Source organism: Strix uralensis, chromosome 1, assembly GCF_047716275.1.
Source record: "Strix uralensis isolate ZFMK-TIS-50842 chromosome 1, bStrUra1, whole genome shotgun sequence".
Taxonomy (NCBI): Eukaryota; Metazoa; Chordata; class Aves; order Strigiformes; family Strigidae; genus Strix; species Strix uralensis.
This window is the reverse complement of record NC_133972.1, coordinates 55,772,415-55,794,488: the sequence shown is the minus strand read 5'-3', so window position 1 is coordinate 55,794,488 and position 22,074 is coordinate 55,772,415. Positions and strand designations below refer to the sequence as shown.

The 22,074-nt window shown below is 39.1% G+C and overlaps 1 protein-coding gene across 4 annotated transcripts in view; it reads left to right on the top strand.

Moving 5' to 3' along the window:
- The window catches only part of NRP1 (neuropilin 1), a 113,663-nt gene that overhangs the window by 47,647 nt on the left and 43,942 nt on the right, over positions 1-22,074 (top strand). For all 4 annotated transcript variants that reach the window (XM_074867543.1, XM_074867553.1, XM_074867533.1 and 1 more), the window contains exons 5-7: positions 3,827-4,054; positions 11,606-11,761; positions 14,493-14,659. In XM_074867543.1, the coding sequence (XP_074723644.1) occupies positions 3,827-4,054; positions 11,606-11,761; positions 14,493-14,659 (551 nt within the window). The remainder of the gene's footprint in view (positions 1-3,826; positions 4,055-11,605; positions 11,762-14,492; positions 14,660-22,074) is intronic.

The window sequence follows — 22,074 nt, the reverse complement described above, 5'->3', positions numbered from 1 at the left end:
TCAATGTTTAGGGTCATATTTACAAAAGCAGGTCAAAACTCCAAATTTCCAATGCACACCACTCCCAAACAGTGCCTATTTTCAGAACCCATTCAAGTGCCTTTTACACACCTAAACCAGAGCCAGATTTTCAGCTGTGTTCAGCACATGCGCTTGGTGGCAGCTGTACTGTTAATGAGGAGAAGCACAGTAGTAAAGTCTCTTTCTATTGCATGCTATTGCTGCTCTGCACAGTGCTAATTGGGGCCACAGACCTCTTGTTCACCATCTTCCCTGTCTGTAAATCCACTCTTGGCTCCCAGAAATTCTTGTGGTGACCTTCAGGGTCACATTTTTTGAAAGAACTCAGCATCCAAATGACACCAAGCTTTCCTGAAAAAATATCTCTATTTATTTTGGTGTCTTTAGGAGGTTAAACTCTTGAAACTGTGTCCTGAAGTTTCTCAGTGCTTATATATACAGTACCATCTTTCACAAAGAACAAGGCTGAAACACAAGAAGTAGTGAAAGAATGACCTGTGAAACAATCTATTTTAGCAACTGAGCGTTTTCAAGAAAAAAGCTTTTATTTATTTCCTAATAGTGTAGTAACAACTCAGAGCTCTGACAGGAACGTTGTGTTTATTTCCTTGTGTGGTCATTTACATCTCTCAATGATATACATTAACCATGTTAAGATGGCATTATGAATGTGATTTTACACACACAGAAGTCAAGAAACTCAAAATTATGGCTCCCAGAGCAACTTTAACTCTGGTTCATTCCACATAAACTGTATATTAAGGCAGGAAAGTTATCACCAGGTACAGTGTTAGAAAATGCTGTGTGTACACAAAGGATACAAGTTATAGTTGCTGTGGGAACACAGCCCTTTTTAACTTTTGAGTTAATGCATGTACGCTATTCCAAATTTATATTTTAGTATCTGTACAAATAAAGCTGACAAGTTCACTCTGTTACACAGGTGAAACTCAGTTGCTCACACCAGACTAGTACGCTTCATTTTAGCATATTCACAACCTAGCTCACCATTTCCCGAATGTGAGAGGTATTAAAATGATCCCGAACTCAAGGTCCTGTTGTGCTGAGCTCAAGGCTGAGTTGTATTCCAGTACACAGTATATTTTTGCCTATTATTCCTGTGAGAGCATCCTTAGTTTTCGAAAAGAAAAACTGCATTACAATACCTGTATCCTAAGCTGAATTCTAAACTTTAAAATGCCGCATGCCATGGAAATTGTAAGGAGAGACCAGCACACATGGTGACTATGGTAAATGAAGCATGAGCTTTGAGAGTAAGAGCTGCCTTTACTTCTCATCCAGCTCCTTAGCCAGAAAGACACTGAAGAAGTTGGACACCAGACTAAAATATGAAATCCATATTGCCCAACTTTTAGCCCACCTGAAATACTAATAATTTTGGCTTCGACAGCCAGTCTATCTTAGGATGGATGAGTGGCCTGTTCACTAGAAGAGGGTCTACATGGTTCACATTCAACATTCCTAACTTTAGTTGACTAAATTTATGGTGTAAAAGACAGTGTCAACCAAGAAGGCAAATGATTTTCTGACTCAGTGACACCCACAGAGAGCAAATTAAATTATCCCCAATGTCAATTCTTTTTCTTTGCTCTCTCTATTGCCTCCTCTCTTGTTTTCCTTCAGCTTATATCTCTTCCTTTATTTCATACACATACACACATGTAGTTTCTCCACTTCAGAAGTATCTATTCTGTCAGGTCTCTGCTAGAACCCTTTCTGCCAGTTTTCCATGAAGATCACCCCATGAATTTCCTCGTACCCTCAGTGTTGATTTAATTCCTGAAGCTTCTTCACAGTGTCAATAAAGGGTCAAAATCAGTGGAGGGCATTTTAGTGAGGCAGCTCTTCGAAAACAGTTTTTGTTTCTTGCACCAGATTGACTTGAACATGTTTAAAATAAAGCAAGCTGGTATTGAGATACCATGTGTGAGTATAAGGAGCCTGACGATTGTGCACTCACAGAGACAGGATCTGGCTGTATTTAATAAAGCAATAATGATCCTGGCTTACATTTTATATTGCATCTTTTATTGGATTCCAAGAGGAGTACAGAGCACTTTATGCTATGAATGGCATAGCAAAGCTATTTTATCTTGGAACAGCAGCTACTGGTGGGAGTGAGGAGCAACAATCAGAATATAACCCTCCCATACACGACAAGGAGACAAGGGAATGACAGGGAGAGAAGAGAAATATCCAACTAATGTGTAAGGGGTAAATTTAATTATAGGCAAAATGTAATTTCCCAAATTGGAATGGGTCAGGTTACGTGAGCATTAATATCTACATCTTCCAAAAGATGCCATGAAGTGTTCTGAATATTGATGTGATAGCTCAAGCATTTCCTATCAGTGTCTGCTGAAGGACAAAAATACCTGAACTGACTAAATTCATTCAGACCTCTCTCTTGCATGCTGAATTTAGCTGGGAGGTAGCCAAATCTGTGGGGGGTAATGTGTTTGGCACATTCACAAGGGAAACATTTTCTATGGTGAAATAAGAGTATTCATATATGCAACAAGCCAGACTGTTTTCCCTCAATGATCTGTGTTAAGCATTGGAAATCCTCTAAGGGTTCTGATGCTGGGCATCCTCATCCAAAATGAAACCTCACACATACTCATCCTCCAGCACAGACCTGCCTGTTGCAACCAAACTGTGTTGCCTGTGTCCTTCCTCTACTCCATGTCCAAAGACCTTCATCTGAGTCATCCTACTCAAACTCCCCAGGTCAGCTGCTATCCAACAACGCCCCAAATCCTATAAATCACTTTCCATTAAGTTTGGAGTGTCAAAAGTCAGAGAGGGGTACCAATGCTGACCTTGTGGGAGGATGTGTGGGCAGTGCCTGCAGCTGACTTCTGAGCACACCTGCAGATGTGGGATCCACAGAGAGGATTCCTGAGGGACCTAAATAAGGGAGAAAAGCAATCTGTCAGCAAGAGAGGGACTCTGGTTTTAGTCCCCTCGATTCACAAAGGCAAATCCAGTGATCTGGCTTTTTATATCCTTGCATCTTTACTGCCACTTTCCTGCTCCACCAAGAGCACTGTTTGGAGCATCCCATTATGCCATGGTGGGGACATCGGAGAAAGCTGGTGTGTCAACATTGACATTAGGTGACTTTTAGCAACACTGCCTGTAATCACACAGTTTATCATGCCTGCACTAACAGCAACATTTTACTGGTGCACCTGTGTCAACACCACTCAGAATGAGTCACTCACCCTTGGTACATGTACGAATTACCTTTCACATTTAGTTTGTCAAGGAGGCATAGGTCACATCTGGCAGAGTTACTGAGTCAGTGCTCCAGGAATCTGAAACCACTACTCCCTCTACTGAATTCACTCACCCGCTTTCGTAAAAAATTCTATTTCACCAATAAAAGCCTGTCAGCCATAAGATTTAAAGATCTGAGCTTGAAGGGACTATAATTATTTCTCTAGGGCTCTGTCGAGATTTCTGCAGCTTACACTTTCATTGTTCCCACATGACTTTGTATTTGTCATAATTTTTTCTAGAGCTGGTACAAGTTTTCATATTGTTCCGTACAAATTGAAAATTGGAGATCCGACAGTATATGTGAATTGCGCTTTAAAACCTGACTATCAATAATAGGAACAAGCTGGCTGAATGATTAATGCAGCGATTAAAATGAGGTGTTTCATTGAAAAGCCACCTTTGCTGCTGGAGAGACAATACAACCTAATTTGTTTTCCAGCTAACTACTTTGCTTAGTAGCATAGTGTTAACCCAAATGATTTTTCTCTTTCTCTTGCAGGACCTGAATGTTCCAGAAACTTTACTTCTTCAAGTGGAGTGATAAAGTCTCCTGGATTCCCTGAAAAGTATCCTAATAGCCTTGAATGCACTTATATTATCTTTGCACCAAAGATGTCGGAGATTATACTGGAATTTGAAAGCTTTGAGCTAGAACCTGATTCAAATACTCCAGGGGGAGCATTCTGTCGCTATGACCGATTGGAAATCTGGGATGGATTCCCTGATGGTAAGAGAAAAATGGACTGTGATATGCATAACCATTATTCTGTAGTGGGCTGCAGAAGGCATATTCTCATTTTTTTAAATGTCATCATGCCTGATTTATGTGAAACAAGTTGAATTAAAGAGAAATGGGGAAAATGCTCTGTAAATTCATTCAGTAAAGCATACCACAGTGTGAATGGTTTTTTTTAATGAAATATGTTTAATTTTGAACAGTTGGCTTGGGGGAAGCCTCTGTTTTTAGAGGGAATATGTGGTGGACCTCCTACACTAAAATAAATTAAATCTGAAGCCTTATAATGGGTCCCCAAACTTTCACAGCTAACACATGAGTATTGTCCAGAAATTTCCAACAACTTGCACAAACCGGACTTCAGGTACTAACCCTCCAGCTTGTGTAGGAACGGGGTTACAGACCAGCCGTCAAAGAAGAGAATTTCTTTGCCAGAGAAAACATGGTGTCCATACAATTGGTATCATAGTGACTAAATGATTACCCAGGTCAGTAAACAGTCATTGAGTTATTCATTCAGGTGGCTTTGGTGACTGGGCACTTCAGGGTTCCTCTGTTATAGTGCTCTCTCTTCCAGTAGTATAAGCAAATCCAAAGGTTTTATCTTTATTTGTTAATTTATAATCTCTGATTAGCTGGGCACATGTGTCAGGGTGGGTGTGCTTGGTACCCTTCTGGAACTTACTTCTCTGCCATCTCAGTAATTTTCCACTTAGCTGTTGACCATACTTGACCTTGTGCAAATTCACTAAGTACATAGCTAGATATTAGCTAAGCCTATAGAGCCAGTGAGCCCTGATTTCACCCTCCACCCTCATATCCCTGTTTTACACTGAGACTGATGAACAAAATTTCTCCGTTTTTTTCATATATGGCAATAGGTCCACAAGATCAAGTCCCCTGTAAGTAGGGCAGCCATGTACCAGTTCTTCAAGGACCCCAGCTTAATAGTCTGCGGCTCCAACCTAAAAGGGACTGTTCAAGCTGAATGCCTAACCTTTAGGGTGCCCAAATGCCTATACAAATTGTGCAAACAGATATGTAAAACTGATTGCAATGCCATTTTCACTGTTTCTATCTACAGCATAAGCTGATAAAGAGAAGCATCTTGAAGCTGTCCTTTTTTTCTTAATTTTGTAACTTGTAGCAAAATTCAACCACTGGAGATTTATACTGTTTGTGTTGGGCACTAATTACAGCTATTTCAGTTTTCCACTGGTGTGATAACCCATATTAATAGATATTTTTTTTGCTTTTATGAACAGCAGTGGCAGTTTCTACAAACTGCTAATCCTACATTAATATTTCATTTAAATGAAAACATATAACTTAAGTAACATATTTTAATAACACATTTAAACTTGCCTGTTTTCCTAGATAAATCTGAATATAATTTTAATTAAAGCTTTTATTGATGCTGCAGAAAATAGGTATGTGCTTTTTAACGTATATTTGTTTTTCCTTTCTCTTTTATGTTTAATGGGTTTATCATGGCTCTTTTCAATCCACTCCAATAAATAATGAAGAAAGATCCATAACAGTAGCTGAAAGACTATTTAGTATTTAATGCCTCAGTTAGGAAAACAGTATTGTAACACTGCAATAATGATGTCTGGAACATTTAATAATAGGTTTATTTGTATATAGGCCAAATCTGTCCAAGCTGAATTCCTGCAGAACTTGCATTTAAACTGACATGTGAAAAGATGATCCAATCAATCAATTTACGTGTAATATTACCAAAAAGAAATGCATTATTGTTAGTGTCAGAGGGTTTCAAAGCGGTAATTTCCTGGTTCAAGAAAGTGACTGAGCCATACTGAAGAGCAATTAACAGCAGACATTATCAGCCTTCCAATTTGCTCACAAACTGTCTAAACCCAAAATGATCCTGACATCCAATAAGGGTGTTTAGATGTTTGTAAATATTCAGCTGAACTTGTAGATTCAAAAGAAATGTTTTCTTAGATACAAACTGTTCGAGGTTGCAGCAGTTATAGGGAAATGTTTGCTGCATCATTTCACTGTAGGGTGATCCTTAGCCAGCAGTCAGTCTCTCTTGTTTAACCTAACTTACACTACAAAGGCAGGGAGAATGTGATTGCTTCTCTATAAATGCATCACAGGATGAATCCCTGGGAGGAAGAAGAGCTATTTCAACCAAAGAGCAAAGCTGACACAGGAAACCACTGGTATGACCTGGCCATAAACTGAAGATAGAGATTAAAAATTTCTAGATATGAAAAAAAGAGTATCCAGATAATCTTGCAAATAAAAAAAAAAAAAAAAAAAAAGGAGAAAGGAAGGCAAAATAAATCTCATTTGTACCCACATGGAAGTAGTAAATCTCTGAAAAATATTAGACTGTATGGTTGCCTTTGATGAAGGGAGGCTCACCCAAGGTGAGTCTTTCAGCCATTTGTCCATTTCCCTTTAGTCCATGAAAAAATATTCTGAAGCTACATCTACACTATTAACTAAAACAGGGCCAAGACACCGTTGTGTGTACTTCTTAATTGCTGACATACTCCCTTACTCAATTTTAGCCCACATCAGTTTGCACTTTCCCAAGCAATTCCTAAGCACACTTTGGAGGACAGTGAAAGCCAGGGGTGGTTCCCAACAGGCATGCTGGACACAGCCATCCTGCTTCAGAGGGAAGAGCCCTATGGAAGCGAGCTGTGTCACACTGTTAGTCTGGTCCCAGGAACAGTCCCTGGCCACTGGCTGCAGGTCTGGAGGGTGGTCCCTGGCCTGTTCTATTTGGTGATATAGACATAGCCATAAAAAAGGAAGCTATTTTGCTTTGTTACACTTGTGTTACAGTTGTGTTAGAGGTCAACGCTGCCCTTGCACTACACTGACATAAACATGAAGTAGAAGGATTTTTTTAATGTTTGGAAAAAATGTATATCCTTCAGTTCAAATCGCCTGCTCCACAGCAACACAGCTGTGGTTTGCTGGGATGGTGGCAGTGTTTTAATAGGACACAGAGAACAGTTTGATGGAAAATAGTTGTGGCTGCAACCCAGACAGAATTAGATAGACAGCCCCCTGAACATGCTGTTCTCACCCAGCTCTGGAAACTAGGTGTCAGTGTTTGAGCCAGGCACTGTCAGTCCCTCTATTCTCAGCAGAGAACTGCACCCTACTCTGACCTGTCTCAGACATCTACTTTAGGGTGCAGTTAATTGACCTCTGGAGGTTCTCATCTCATGTGACTGTACTGGGAGCTATGGCTCACTAACTCAGACATAAACTTTAGATACCTAAGTTCAAGCAGATGAAACCCAACAGAAGTGGACAATCTTTTCACTGTAGAATTTGATCAGCTACCGTCACTAGACATTGGCAGGAAATGAATTTTTTGTTTTCTACGGTTGTGATTTTTTTTCCTTCCTCTCTTAAAAGAGCAAAACAAAAGAGAAATGTTGTCTTAAACAAATTTTCACAATGATGTTTAAAAGGATATGTCAAAATCAGTATGCTTCCATTTACATTTGGCTTCTACGTAATTGCCATTTTTCTGATGGAAAACAGTTTTCTGATAGACAATTTGCCAGAAACTATAACAGTCATTCACAAAAACGTTAATCCTCAGACTACCTGGTTGTCCTTTTATTGGATTGAATCTGGCAAGTGCTGAGTACTTGCGTCTTGATTCTGCAAAACATGTGCTTATCTTTGAATCATGTGAGCAGTTAGATTGACTTCAAAAAGAATTCGCCAAGGACACTTACGATTCTGAAGTTAAACACTGGTGTAAGTGGGTTCAGGAGGGGAATGGTAGGCATTCAGGAATGCCTCAAAAATGGCATTTTGTTTCTGCATAACTGCATGCCAAGGAGATCCTTTGGTCTGTTCTTTAAAACAAAGCAGTAAATGAAACAAACCCTGTTGGAGAATATTTGGGAACTACAGGTTCACGTTGCAAATATTGTGCAGAAAAGGGACCATGGTTTGAAGGATATAACAGGTGGAATTAGAGCAGGAGAGTGAGTAGATCACAGAATAGAAATATGTGATTTAGCATGAATAAACTAGACACCTAAAATATCTTTGCCCAAGGCACAAATATACCTCAGCCAGCCTCGACTGAGAACAGTCCATTGATGACTTTGAAGAAAAATAGCCCACTCAAAACAAGAACTAGCTTAATTGATAAATTGCACATATTCATCATGCAGCTCTCTTTGAAGCTCTGTAGACTGTCTACTATGGGCTCAAAAGTAATTTAAAGAAGTTTACATATGGTTTGAGAACCACAGGCTAAGCATTGCTGCTTCGGTCAATACCATGAGAGCTTCCACTGAATTACAGAGCAAAACAGAATGCTTTACTTCAGTCATTAACATCAGTGCAAATGAAGGTTGCTATTAATCTGAGTTTCTCTTCCGTTGTGGTTGCTTTCTACGCTCTTGTGAGAAGCTATTAAGATACAAGAGTATACACAAGCTCAGTGTAGGTGACTACTGGATTGTGAGGATGGGATTCATTTTTCAGTTCTTATCGCTTCAGCATCCTAAATTGTGTGCAAATGTTTTGTCAATAACAATCATACTGCTGTGAAAATACTGTCTGCAGCACGCAAGCATACTTTTAAAGACCAGCTTTAAAATTCAGTAAAATGGCTGGTTAACATGTATTTTAATATTTTAGAAGTCTGATATACCATTTTTCCTTGGTTGTGTTTTGTTGGTTTTTTTTAACTGAATTCCAAAAGCTAAGATTTCAACCGGATGGGCAAATATGTGTTTCAATAAGTCTCAACATTTCATGATACGGATTCTCTTTGTCCAGAAGGGCAAACAGTAGAAAAGAAAGAAGAATTAGTAAGAATAAAGCTTCTGTTTAGTCTTAAACCACCAGCCATATTCTATATGTTCCACACTCAGATCTGTAAACCTTTAACATACCTATTAAAGAATAATCAAGGATTTATTCAAGTTCCAGAATGGGATTCTACATTTTGGGAAGAACTTGCAAACCAGGTTTCTTAGTTGCCCCTCCATCTTTTAACCTGAAAGTTAGTCAGTTTTCCACTATGTCATCCTACACCAGTGGAAAGAGGAGCCAAGGTCCCAGAAATAGCTACAGCATGGGCAGTCAAATGAAGTAGCTGGCTCACCGAAATGCCTTTGTTCTGTGGGTAATGTGGGAGTGTCCTTGAGTGAGGACATTTCCAAGTGACTCATATTTGGAGTAGGCCTTCCTTGGAGATGCTGACAAAGTGACATGATGGTCTAGAGGTAGAGGCTGTAAAGATCTTTCTGGGCCTAATGCCTTTTCAGCACCTGACACCCTAAAATTCCCATTAGGAACTGAATATGGTCTATTATGAAAGGCCATCTCAGTTCATAAGGAAAGGTCAGGAAGATGGTAAAAAAAAAACAGACAGCAGTATCATCCTCTGAATGATTCCCCACACAGCATTTATTTGATGTGGTGACACCTGAAACATTTGATAATTTATTGTCGTTCAAAAGTTTTCAAGACTTGAATGGAAGAAAAGAGAACTTTGTATTAGCTATTTATGTAAGAAGAATAAGAATCTCTAGTTCATCCAGTTCTGCTCAGATCATTAGCTCAGTAGGCTAAAGTTTACATGTTGTGCAAAAAAACCTCAATACCTCTTTGTGTCATATTCTGCAAGTTTTTGGCTCTTGCATCTACATAGCTAGCAAAGGGAATAGTACTCTGATAACAGGGCCAATCTGTAGAAGACTGAAATGCAGAATCACTAAATATGTCTTAAAAATTATAAAACAGTGAGTCATGAGGAATCTTAAAGCCTGTCTGCTTTAAACAAAGTTCTCTTCTGTTTGTCATTTCAAAGCGACTTCCCTACAGGAAATGGGAGGAGGGAGGCTCAGAGTGCCATAACATGGTGGCCTTATCCTCCTTATTTTCTTGCAGTTCAGAGCAACATCAGCAGCTATAATGTTGAAAACCATCGCAGGAAAGAACAGGATTAGAGCTGTTTGCACATAGAAAATACAAAAGAAAAGAAAAGAAAACCTGCAGCAATTGGAGTGGGGGCATTATTTTGTGTTTTTAAAAAGCCACTAATGATAACAGTCTAAAACAACTTTCTCACTCCAAATAATAAAACTGCAAAGCTTTAATAATTTCTAGGATGAGGAAGAATTCAACTTTATCTTCCACAGGGTGTTTCATTCTGTCAATACTTCATTGAACAACCCTGGTGGAAAAGGGTTGAACTGGCAGGTATTTTAAATGCCATGGGATTGCCAAGGCAACTGAAGACTAACTATGGCCAGAATATGGATAGAAAAGCACATGCTGGCAGCAAGAGCTCTAACATCTGAGCTCCCTCTTTCTGGCAACTCTAGGGCCTTACAGAAATGTGTAGCTTACATAATAAAGTTATTCCAAGCTGGAACTGTTTTACTTGTTGGAAAATGCCAATAAATGACTACAAAATTATGTTAGCTGAGGATTTTCTTTGAACTGTGAATAATTAGGATATATAAACATTTTATATTTTAAACTGAAAGTGAAATGGACTTCCTAGAGAAATGACAAGGTGTTAATTTAGACCTGAAAAGCCAGTGGTGTAAGCATTAGAATGACGTCTTGTGATTATTTTCATGATTGACTCCATGGATGGGCTTTAACATTATCTTTTCTTATTGTTTGTAAGCACAGATGTACCACTATTCAACAGCCTAGGGACCTATCTGTAGGGAATGCTCAAGTGCTAGAAGGCCACATATGTTGGTTGTGAATTGAGTAGCTTAATTAAGGAAAAAGATTATCTCACTGCACAGGAAATCCAGAAAAATATCATAAACTGGTTTATACATTATTAATACTAAGAGAGATCATGTATGTGCGTATGAGTGTGGTTCTGTGACATGGAGATATACTTAAGAAATCCTTGCTCTTTTGAAAGGATTAAGATTTTCCTCTTGAATTCTTTTATAGTATTCTTTAATATTGAGCATATGGGCAAAAGATCTATGAGGCTGTGCTGAAAGCCTAAATAGGAGGGCATAAAGAGTCATTGGTCATAGCCTCAATAAGAGTGCAAAACTGTTTTTCTAAGTTTGCTGTAAAATGAACAGATTATCTGCAGTATTGAGCATAAAACCTGGAAGGTGCTGTTTGAACTCCTATTCCCAGAGCATCTTGTAGACCGGGTGGGCAAATCAGGCCATTCAGATGTCCTTGTCATAAATAGGTGCTTCAGTCACACTTTGGAAAATACTTTTGGTGTTTTGTGCATGTAATTTTGTGCATTGTTCCCCCCTCTGCACATTTTAAAGTACACTTTTTGAAATCCTGGTTCTTTACATTTTCAGAGGTTTATGGAGTGCTATCTGGAACATTTTAGAAGTAAGATTACTAGGGTAGGATAAGCAATTTATTGTTCATTGCTATGTTATTGATGAGATTGTGATTTTGCACTGTTGTAGAGGTTCACTATTTCCTGCTGAGGGACTCTCCTTCAGAGGCTATTGTAGTGGCATCTATTGTTGTAGAACTGGTAGTTTACTATTATATCCTGTCTCTTTGCAGTTGGCCCGCACATAGGGCGTTATTGTGGGCAGAACAACCCAGGACGTGTCCGGTCTTCAACAGGAATTCTTTCAATGGTATTTTACACTGACAGTGCAATAGCAAAAGAGGGATTCTCAGCAAACTACAGCGTGTCACAGAGCAGTGTATCAGAAGGTCAGTATTTATCTATCCTGCAGAGCTTCTTGGAAAATATTCTGTTATGTCTCTTGCACACCAGGTGTTGCATGAAACTTTAAAGAAACCTTAAATAAATAAGATGGTGGGGAAGGGTTGGTTCTGTTTTGCCTTTTTTTTTTTTTTTTTTTAAAGAACAGCTGCCCTTTGAAAAGCAGTGCAAGAAGCAGATTTCTCCTTACAGTTTTATTCTGCAGTATTGCCAGGAAGTTGGGATAATTATTGTGAAAAACTGTGCTGACCAAGGAAACGCAGGAATGCAGAGCAGTTGAACACTTGCATTAAAACAATGAAACATGAACAATGAATGCACTATCCAAAGCCTTCTTTTATTACATGGAATAAGCTTTGATGATCGATTTCTAGAATAAAAAGAACCCATTTAATATATGTGCTCTTGTTAAACCATTTCATAAGCTATCTAAGCTTTGTTCTCTGTCTCGTATTTTTTTCCCAGTTGCCTCATTTTAATGCTTAGCCCTTGGACAGAGAATGAAACTAAGTGAGGGAGACACAGGAGAATAACAGGCTGTGTTACACCATGTCCTTGCAGATTTCCTTGCTTTGCTCAGTGATAAAACACACACTTTAAATCAAACTCTCCTTTCTGTGACTGAGTTTTGAGCAGATTCACCCAGATTTTATGTACCTGTTTAGTCAAAAAAGGAACAAAAGAAAAATGAGTAAACTGAAATTATCCTCGTTATTCCCCACCTCTCTTCTCCCCCTTGCCTCTTTAATAGCTTTCTTGTACATGCATAACCAGGAAGAGGGAATGGGACATACCTAGCCTCTGTGGATGGGAAGCATCCTCCTCCATCTCTCTCAGATTGTACCTCCAGCTGGTTTGGCTTCTTCTTATGTAGGCGCTGCTCCTACCTCTTCATTAGCTAGCACAGGCAACTTGGGTCCCCAAGTTCCATTTCCTCCACAGTCATCCTCCTTGAGCTGTAGAGGCATCATTACACTAGAGCCAGAATTAATACTATCTGCTATGCTGGGATACCTTCAGTTCTTAAACACAGGACAACAGAACAGGAGAAGTTAGTGTGTGTGAAAACCCTTTTGGATGATAAGAGGAAACATTTTCTAGGATGCAGGCTTAGACAGCAGAATGATTCCTCTCACTTAATTTGAGTCACCCTTGCTCTTTGAGTTGTCAATACAGAGAGGGTCACCTCCAGAGTACAACTCAGCCTACTTATCTCAGATATGTGAGATTTCCCCAGGAGGTACATGGAAAGCCGACATGTCTAGACCTAGACACCTACTTTTCAGATATTTTAATGCAACTGCCACCTAGCATGTCTTGTGTTCTTTGTAGTGGCTTATAACTCTCCTTCTGATTCCAAGCAGAAGTTAATTTACTTTGAGTCTAACCCTAATGTAATTCAGCTTCAGTACTTCACCCAAGGCCCCTAATACACTGAAGCAACACAGAAATGGGGGAAAGGGTGGTACGCCATGGGAAAGGCAGTTTGGCAACAAGTTTGATAATTCTATTATGGGGCACCCTAACTACAACTCTATGAGACACCCTGATAGCATTTCTGAGAAGAAGTTTTTGGTTCCCAGGTAAAAGTTTAAAACTTTTTTTTTTTTCAGAATATTCTAATATTCATTGAAAAATCAGAACTCTGCTTATTAAAAGCTCATTTTTCCAACTCACTGACTTTGAAACCTCTAGCTCAGCACCCACCTCTCTGTTAGAGATGTGTCAGCTCCAGAGAAGGTATGATAAAAAGAAGTGTGTACCCAAATGTCAGGGCCTCTGCATCACACACTGGTATTTTACCTTAAACTGTTAATGAAGGAATGAATTACATTTATATACTATGAAGTCCCTGAACAGAAGCATAGCCACATGTTATTTTCTCATGCCCTTGCAAGGGTTGGTAAATTTATGACAGGGGGTTGCATGAGCAGCTGGGTGTGAGGATCCGCCTAACATCACCATCCGCTCTTGCTTCACTGGGGGTTGGAGCCTTTATTTTTTGAAGAGAGAATAATTTAGTCTCCATGTCCTATCAGCCTGTGAACTCAATATAACGACTGGGGTGTCGACTGATTTTAAATTATCTAGGTAATTTTTTTGTCAACAAAAAGAGATTGAATAGAGACAATCAACTCATTTAAAATACAGCACGTTACAGAAGAGGTAGCAATTCCCTTAGGTCAATAAACTTCTGACCTGGATTCAAATTCTGTTGATCTGTTTCTTTCCAGTGTCCAGGATCCAAAGAGAATGGCTAGAATTTTAATAATATTTTTAAAGCATTTTATACTTTTTATACTGCAGTAACTAGTTTTAAAATAAAATTATTTTTTACAGTCATCTGGTTTGTCTTTCCTGGCTTTATGCATAATTATGAGTTGAACATACGTTGCTTTATATTATGAATCCACAGAAGTGCCTGTGCTACCCTAGAAAAGAGAATTCTATTGTCCTACATTGAAATGGCTACAATGCTGGGCTAAAAATATTTGTATAGCATTATTATTGCAGGAATTGCCATGGCAACTCGAATGACAGTATTAAGAATGAGACCATAAGTCCAATACTGCCTCACTTAAAGTTACTAAAGAATTCAAAGTCACATAAAAATAAATTCTTTAGATATTCATATTCAAAGCAGGAAAACGTTCTCATTATTCAAAGTCTAGATCAAAAAGCTGACCATAATAATGATGGTAATTTATTTTTCTTCAGATTTCCAGTGCATGGAACCACTAGGTATGGAGTCAGGAGAAATTCACTCTGATCAAATCACTGTCTCCTCCCAGTACAGCGCTATCTGGTCTTCAGAAAGATCCCGGCTAAATTACCCTGAGAATGGATGGACCCCAGGGGAAGATTCTATCAGAGAATGGATACAGGTAAAAAGATAACATTTTAAAGATATTATTAATAATACTCTGTGGAGTTTATTGAATGTGGAGAATGCAAAAGAAAGAAAAAAAATAACACAGTACAGTACTTCTACATAATCTAAGAATCATTGCAAGTGAACAGCTCACGTTCTCTATTAGACACACAAAAAAAGCCTGACTCCCAAAGGTATAAAAAAAGAAAAGGTCAGGAAGATTAATTCTTCTGCTTCCCACATCTATTGTTTTTTCAGTCTTCTGGGCACAAATAACAGAGATTTTGGTTTAGTGGAAAAGTCAATATTAGTTTAACATGCACTTAAAGTGGAATGTCCCAGTAAACTGAGCATGTGCTATGTCTCTAGCTGATTACAGTTAAGCATTAATACGGCATGGTGTTTTCATGCACTCAGATTTCACCTCAGAAGACCTATGTCCCTTCTAGAATATGTTTCACATGAAATTAGTTTGGTGGTCTCTGTCTAGTGTCTATTCTTCCACATCCTTAAACACAACATTCGTTAGCAAGATTGGCTGCCTCAGCTTTGCTCTGTTAATACAGGAGAAATCGTGCAAACATTTGTTGCCACAAAAAGACTCCGTTGAGTTCAGTCAGTCTTCTTGGGCTTGTTTGCTATTTGTTATCAGGTCCATAGCTTAATGGCACATGATTCCTGGACAGGTTAAATTTCTTCATATGAATTACTATATACAAATAATCTATACTAGCAGGCAAGTATTAATATCATCAGGTGAAAAAAATAGTCTTAATAGTATGTTGACTTACACTTCTTAGTTGTAAACTAGATTCTATTTTTGTTGGCAAAAGCTAAGACAAAGACTTGAGCATATTAGATCAATATTACTAATATCGAAAACTTGTTCATATAGCTGAAACATTCCTCCTGCTTCTGTTGTTTTCTATAGGAAATTACTAACTGACATATAAAAACAATGCCTTATTAGCCGTCAATACGAATGTTCGCATTGGTGTTTCCTGTGAGGTTTGCTGTCTGCAAGAAAGCTTAAAAACATGTTGAGTTGTAGTTAGTAAAGGGAAGAAAGAGGGGGAAATCTTTCATTTCTGATCCTTGTCACACAATGGGACTCTCAGGTGTCCTGCTTAGGGGCCCCAACATATCCTGAGCTCTTGGCAACTTGGTAATAGTGTATGATGGAGCTAATTAGACTTCAGAGTGGCCAAAAAAATCCTGTTGATCCTTTTTCCTTACCTAGGAATAAACGTTAAAATCTCCCCATCCTTATCTAAGTGCGAGGCTTGTTATTAATCATTGCCACTTGCAATCCATGGAATGCACATGGAATAGGGGTGGAATGCATCAGAATCAAATTCCATCTGTTTCATCTGGCCAGAGGGCCACCACTTTTTCTTTATTTCCTTCTTTTCTGCTGTCACTTACACATTTATGACTGGATAATCAAAACAAGAGAGCTAGTCAAATCTCATTCATGTGTTCTGTGTGCTTATTAACTTTATTAAGTTATGATGACTACGTACATATACATATAGCTTAATCCTTTCACTTAGAACTAGATCTTTCTGAGAAGTTTCAAAGGACTTTTTTTAACCATTAACTTTTTTAATAACAAACACATAACAGAATCCAAGCTACTCTTGGGTTTATGCTTAAAACAGCTCAGGGTACTTCAGGCCTCCTGCCTATGAATTTCTCAGCCTCCCTTGTCTTCTGCCATAAACCAGGGTGCTCAGGGGCTGAAACAACCACTGAGTGCAATTTTTAGCAGCTTTACGCTGCCTCCAGCTACCACATCAGCCAAGAAGTTGGTGGTTATTTGTATGCTGTACTGCTCACACCAAAGCTCACACCTACTTTGCCCAATCCCTGGTTTGGAAAAAGGCAGCATGAACCATTTCCCTGAGCAGTCTAGCCCTAGGGCATCTCCTCCACTGCCCAGGGCCCATGCAGAGGGACCGGCACCCCCAAGGCAGACTTCATGACAGAACAACTAGGCTGTAGCCGCCGTGCCATCGCTGCAGAGCTGGGTCTTGTTTCTAAGACTGAGCCTACAAAGTCTTGCTTGAAGATTCATTGCGTTGAATAGTTGTGCTTAACACGTGTTGCAGAAGAACTGTTAATCCTTTCTACCACTCAACCTACACAGCAGAAGAAACCGAGCTAGTTTGGAGATTGAGTATGCCATCCCCTGGCTTTTCACAAGGTACAACAGTTTAACTCATCTTTGGTTCTGTTTGGTCAGGAGGATATTAACTCTTATACTTATTTATTATGGTTTAATTCAATACTAACATTGCTAATTCAAACTTCCAAATGTGTTCTAAATGTTTTCCTGTTAAACTTAATTGACAATCTTAAGGCAGGTGCTAAGTGCATCATACAGCTCAATAGCAGGGTCCTTGCACATGTGAACCGCCATCTTCCACAAAGGCTTGATGCCATTGGCAGTAAGCACATGTTGCGAGTTTGCATCTGGATAAAATATGGAAATCCCATGTTTTCTCTGTACAAATATCCCCAGGAACAGATGTTCATCCCCATAAGAGTTTACAGACAACCAACCAAGGACATGCAACTAATAAAATACTCTGAAATTACCTGTTTAAAAAAAATCATATTTAATAAAAGGAGGAAGACACTTGTGTATGAAGGACTGAGGTCACTGTTCTGTTTTGTTCTGTATGCTATTGTAAACTAGTCATTTATGTGAAGTATTTGCTTTTGTGCAGTACAGCGTAAATGTATTTTTCTTGCACAGTGCAAGAACTCTAGAAAATATTCAACAGCAAAAAACAGCCTGAAGGATACAGCAATGCTGAAGTTGGAACTTTTAAAGTGATAATTTCAGCCTATATGCCCTTGTCTGAGAGACAAAGATTTTGTGCATATCAGTATTCATTAATCTTTTCACAATTGCAGGTTTCCATACCTGCACATGCACGGCAGCTGGTTAAGTAGTGATGTCTGCCTTTGAACTGCTAATATGCATATGCAGCTATGACATATATATGAGATATGTACAATCATACATGGGCAAAGCAGCTTGAAAATTCAGCTCCAAATCCTAATTTCCTTAGTGTATAATTTTTTTGTATAGGGAAAATATTATAGTTCTCCTTTCCCTTCCTTTTACCCCTCCCTTCAAGGTTAATGTTTTTGCTAAGACAAAAGAAACAGAAACCCTCAGTTAAGTATCAGCAAAGGGAGATTGGTATCTACAGAGGACGTCTAGAGGGCATGCGATATGATTGTCTCCTTTGAGGTGTTGACGTCTTTTGGACCATTTCACTGCAAAGAATTAGGAAAATAGTGTTGGCTTGTTGTTAGTAATGGATTTGCATGAATTCCATCTGTGGACGTGGAACCCATTCTTTGATGGAAAAACTAGATTGCTCCTTTGTGGCTTACAAGGTACTAACTCCAGAGTTCATTCGAGTGCCGCCTGCTTACCCGGCTCTGCTAACTGAAAGCTGTCTGTCCATTCCTTTCCTTATTTAGTCTGAAATCAATGTCAAACCTTAGATTCAAAATCTGCACAGTACTTTCTCCATTTTATTTTTACACTCAAACACGCTTTTTAAAATTGCTTGACTAACTTGAGATTTGGAGTGACTCCATAATCAGAAACAGAGTCACTCCAGATTGAATTCCTTATTTAAAAACACATTAATAAAGTCTGTGGATTTTCTAATATGAATGGAATAAAGATATGCATGAGGCAAGGGCTGCCAAAAATAAGCATGAAGTCAGTTTACTGTCATATGGGATGTTATTAGCTCCTCAACCCTAAGCTCAGCCTACTTGTTTATTACACTTATATTTCACACACTTGACTGCCCTTCAGTGTGAAATAGCATAATTTAAAATAAAAAATAAAAACAGCCCTTAATTTAATCAAGAGCAGGGAACTGCCATTGCAACATAAGTCATTGTCCCTCATTAATGTATCCTTTCACAGGAAAAATAGTATAGTGTTTCCATTTCTGTAATCTGAACAACAAACATGTTAATAGGTATCAATTACCAGCCAGTTTCAGTACTCAGAACCAGTAAGAAGGCTAGTGCAAGGGCTTCACATCTGGTTTTAGTGAAACTGTTCCTGTCTGTGGTATTTAAAATTTAAAGAACTCCTGTTATTGTGCAATTGGGGATCCTAAGGGAGTACAATGTTAATGAAATCCATAACGTGCAGGGATTTTATGATTACATTTTCAAGGCATTCCTTCAAAAGGGACGACTGATTTCTGCCATGGCAGCAGTAATTGTGTTTTTACAGAGTAGATTTAATGTTTGCCTTTAAGAACAGCAGTTTCGTTTACACTCATCTGAAAAAGTAACATGCAAAATCCTTATATTTAGGGAACTTTTTGCATCTTATTTTTGAAACCTTTGAGCAGGACCCATGGGCTGCTATGCACAGCAAGTCCTTGCGCCTTGGGGACGCCCTGACGGGTGGTGGCCAGCAGCCCCCCAGGGCAGTACAGGCACGGGAGAAGCTCCAGGAGGAGTGCCTGGCTGGATAGGTGCCGTCGGTTAAAGGCACTTGAGACCCACGTGTGTGTGGTTTTGAAGGGAGACTGATTGCCTATTACCAGGGTCACTGGGAACCTGTGCTATCATCAATCCTCATAATGGTGTGGGTTTTCAAACCCGCAAGGAACAACACCTTCTGGGTACTTTTACTGCAGAATTGGTATGTTTTCTATCAAAATGTTTCTTCTAATGCATATAGCACAAACCTTTACACTCCCACCAAGCTGGATGATGGTTTCTGGGTGGCACAATTTTTCTCTTGTCCTGTAACACTGAGAAAGACCTGCAGCTTGCCCAGAAAGCAAAACATGTTTGTTAATAACACAAGATCCTCAGTTCATATTGTGGCTGGGGTTGGACAAAACCATAAATCCAGCTTTAAGAATCCTAGTATCAGGTCAAAACTTTGCAGCCAGAACTCAAAAAGCACTGCTCTGGTATAAACACACTCTGTCAGTTCAAATCTGTTCAAAAAAGTTTAACAGGGAGTTAACATAAATAGACTCTATGTTCTGGATTGGGTATTATCTGTCATTCTGCAGCTGACATAAGGCTGTATGCTAAGATGAACTCTTTATTATGTGTTCTGGCTAATATGACATAAATGGTTAATCTAGCCCAAATTTGTACTGCTGGGTTTCTCAGCAGGGCCCAGATCTGGTATCATATGGAAACGGCTGGAGTCAGAGGTTGGCACAGGGAGCAGCTCTGGTCGCTCCCTCTGGCCTTTGCCTGACCGTCTCCACCTTGTCCCCCACCCATTCCTTTGGCACCTACGACCCTTACAGAGTAATTCTCTAGACCTCTAGACTGGTCAGCCCTAGAAATATGAGCTGATCTGGCACAAAATTCTCTCTATGCATCTTGCAGCATTTAGGGACCTGGAGAAAGGCCAGAGAGGTAAGAATAGGCCTCCTCAAAAAGCAACCTGGGAGATCCCCCTCGCCTCCACTGATTGAAATATCAGTTGTTTACTTAACACTAACTCTCCCATGCAAGGAAAATATACTTCCATTGATTTAAAACACTTCTATGTATACACTACTTCACCAGAATGAGAAGGGACCTCTGAGGTGGAATATTCCTTCCACATTTGTCTTCATTCCTTTACATTTGCAGTAACCTACATTCTTCATTATTTGTTCCTTTGTAAGCGAAACCCAGGAGCATGCATCACTGATGTGAACTGGTATATAGATTAGTACAGATTTATTCCTGTAGCACTTCTGAAAATAATTGCCGTTCATCATTTGGTGTCTTGGCCTTTCATCTGTCTCGTAGCTTATTTCCTTATCAGGTATTCACTTGAAAAATATAGTCAGTCTTTATATATGCTGCTGCACAGAAGATTTGTTTCATTAACAGGTTTATTCTTACATCAGGCAACTGTTTAGGTTGACTTTACCAAGCAAGCTTATCTAAATATTTCACATGAAAGCTCAAGGAAGTGCAAGTCAACAATGCCTGTTATTTTTATTTTTATTATTTCTGTTTCTTTTGGAGTTTGATATTGCAGTGAAGTGCATCATATTACTGCACAGAATAACATGAAACCTGGGAAACCTCAGCCTCCCAGTTCTCCTAGCCTTTGAAGGACTGCCTGAGAGCTGAAGTTCAGAGGCTTTGTGGCAGGGCTTGCCCATCATTAGGGAGCATACTGACATGAAAGCACAAAAACTGTCAGTCCTTTGTCTTCTCTACCACTTTAGAATACAAGACATGTATTTGGTTCATGTCATTTTACAGTTCATAACTGCACTCCAGAAATTACAAAACGCACAGTTAGCTTTGTGTAGAAAAGCGTTACAGTTATCTTACAGTCTTAACATACTTTGCACATGGGCAAAGAATGACAAAAGAATATTCCTTTCTGGAAATCACAGCCAGTACAGACTATGACATAGCGTAGAACTGGGGTTAATTGACCCAGCAGGATACATTCATACCTTTATTTACTGTGACATGGGAATAAATGGTAGAGTTTCACAAAGGCAAGTACTGAAATTAGACAAGAGGGAGAGGGAGAAATAAAAGGGCCCTATGAAGTATGAAGGTTTTTTTGATTATTCAAAGTGCTTTAAGAGCTATTTTAGTACCAGAAAGTTCCCAGCCATAGATTTATCACTCTGGGGAGGCTGAAGAGATGCTCAGAGAACTGTGGAAAACCGTTGGCAACCTTATTGCTCCAGAAGTGCAGGTGCAAAATGCAGTTTAGAAGAAAATCCTCTCTACCTCCCTCTGACATGTTTCAGCATCAACCCTAATACAGAGGGGAGTCCTGCGTGGCTTTGAGCGATCCTGCGTGCAACATATGGAGGAGCAGCAGAAGCAGAGCCCCTCTGAGCCTCCACTACCAGCCTAATCATTATAATAGTTTCAGTTCTTTCAGGGGATCCATTATGCAGAGATCTGAGTAGTTTGTATATAACTCTGTAATTACTTATGCATCCACTTTCCCGTCCAGCCCTATATCCCCTCAACGGCTGCAAGACAGATGGCCCTTTAGAGCTGAGATAGCGAATTAAAAATGTGTCCAGCAAAAGCACTGATTCAGCATCTACTAAAATAATTTTGTAAATTTATCTCACTTTCACTAGTTGGTTCCAGGAGGGAAAGAAATTAAAACCTTTAAATATGTTTTTAAACTAAATACCACAGGTTTTTTTAAATCACAACTTTTTCTTCTACTTTCTTTCACAGAAATTAAAGCCACTTTAAAAACTCTGTACAAAATTATGCTTCTCTCTCTTTCTTTTTCTTCCGTTCACCAGGTTCACATGTTTGGCTTGACTCAAAACATTTGTTATTGTTTTCTGGTTTTCAAACTGCCATCAAGCCAAAAAATCAGTTGTTTGTGCCATTCTGCTTGGTAGGGGAGTTCTCTCCCAGATG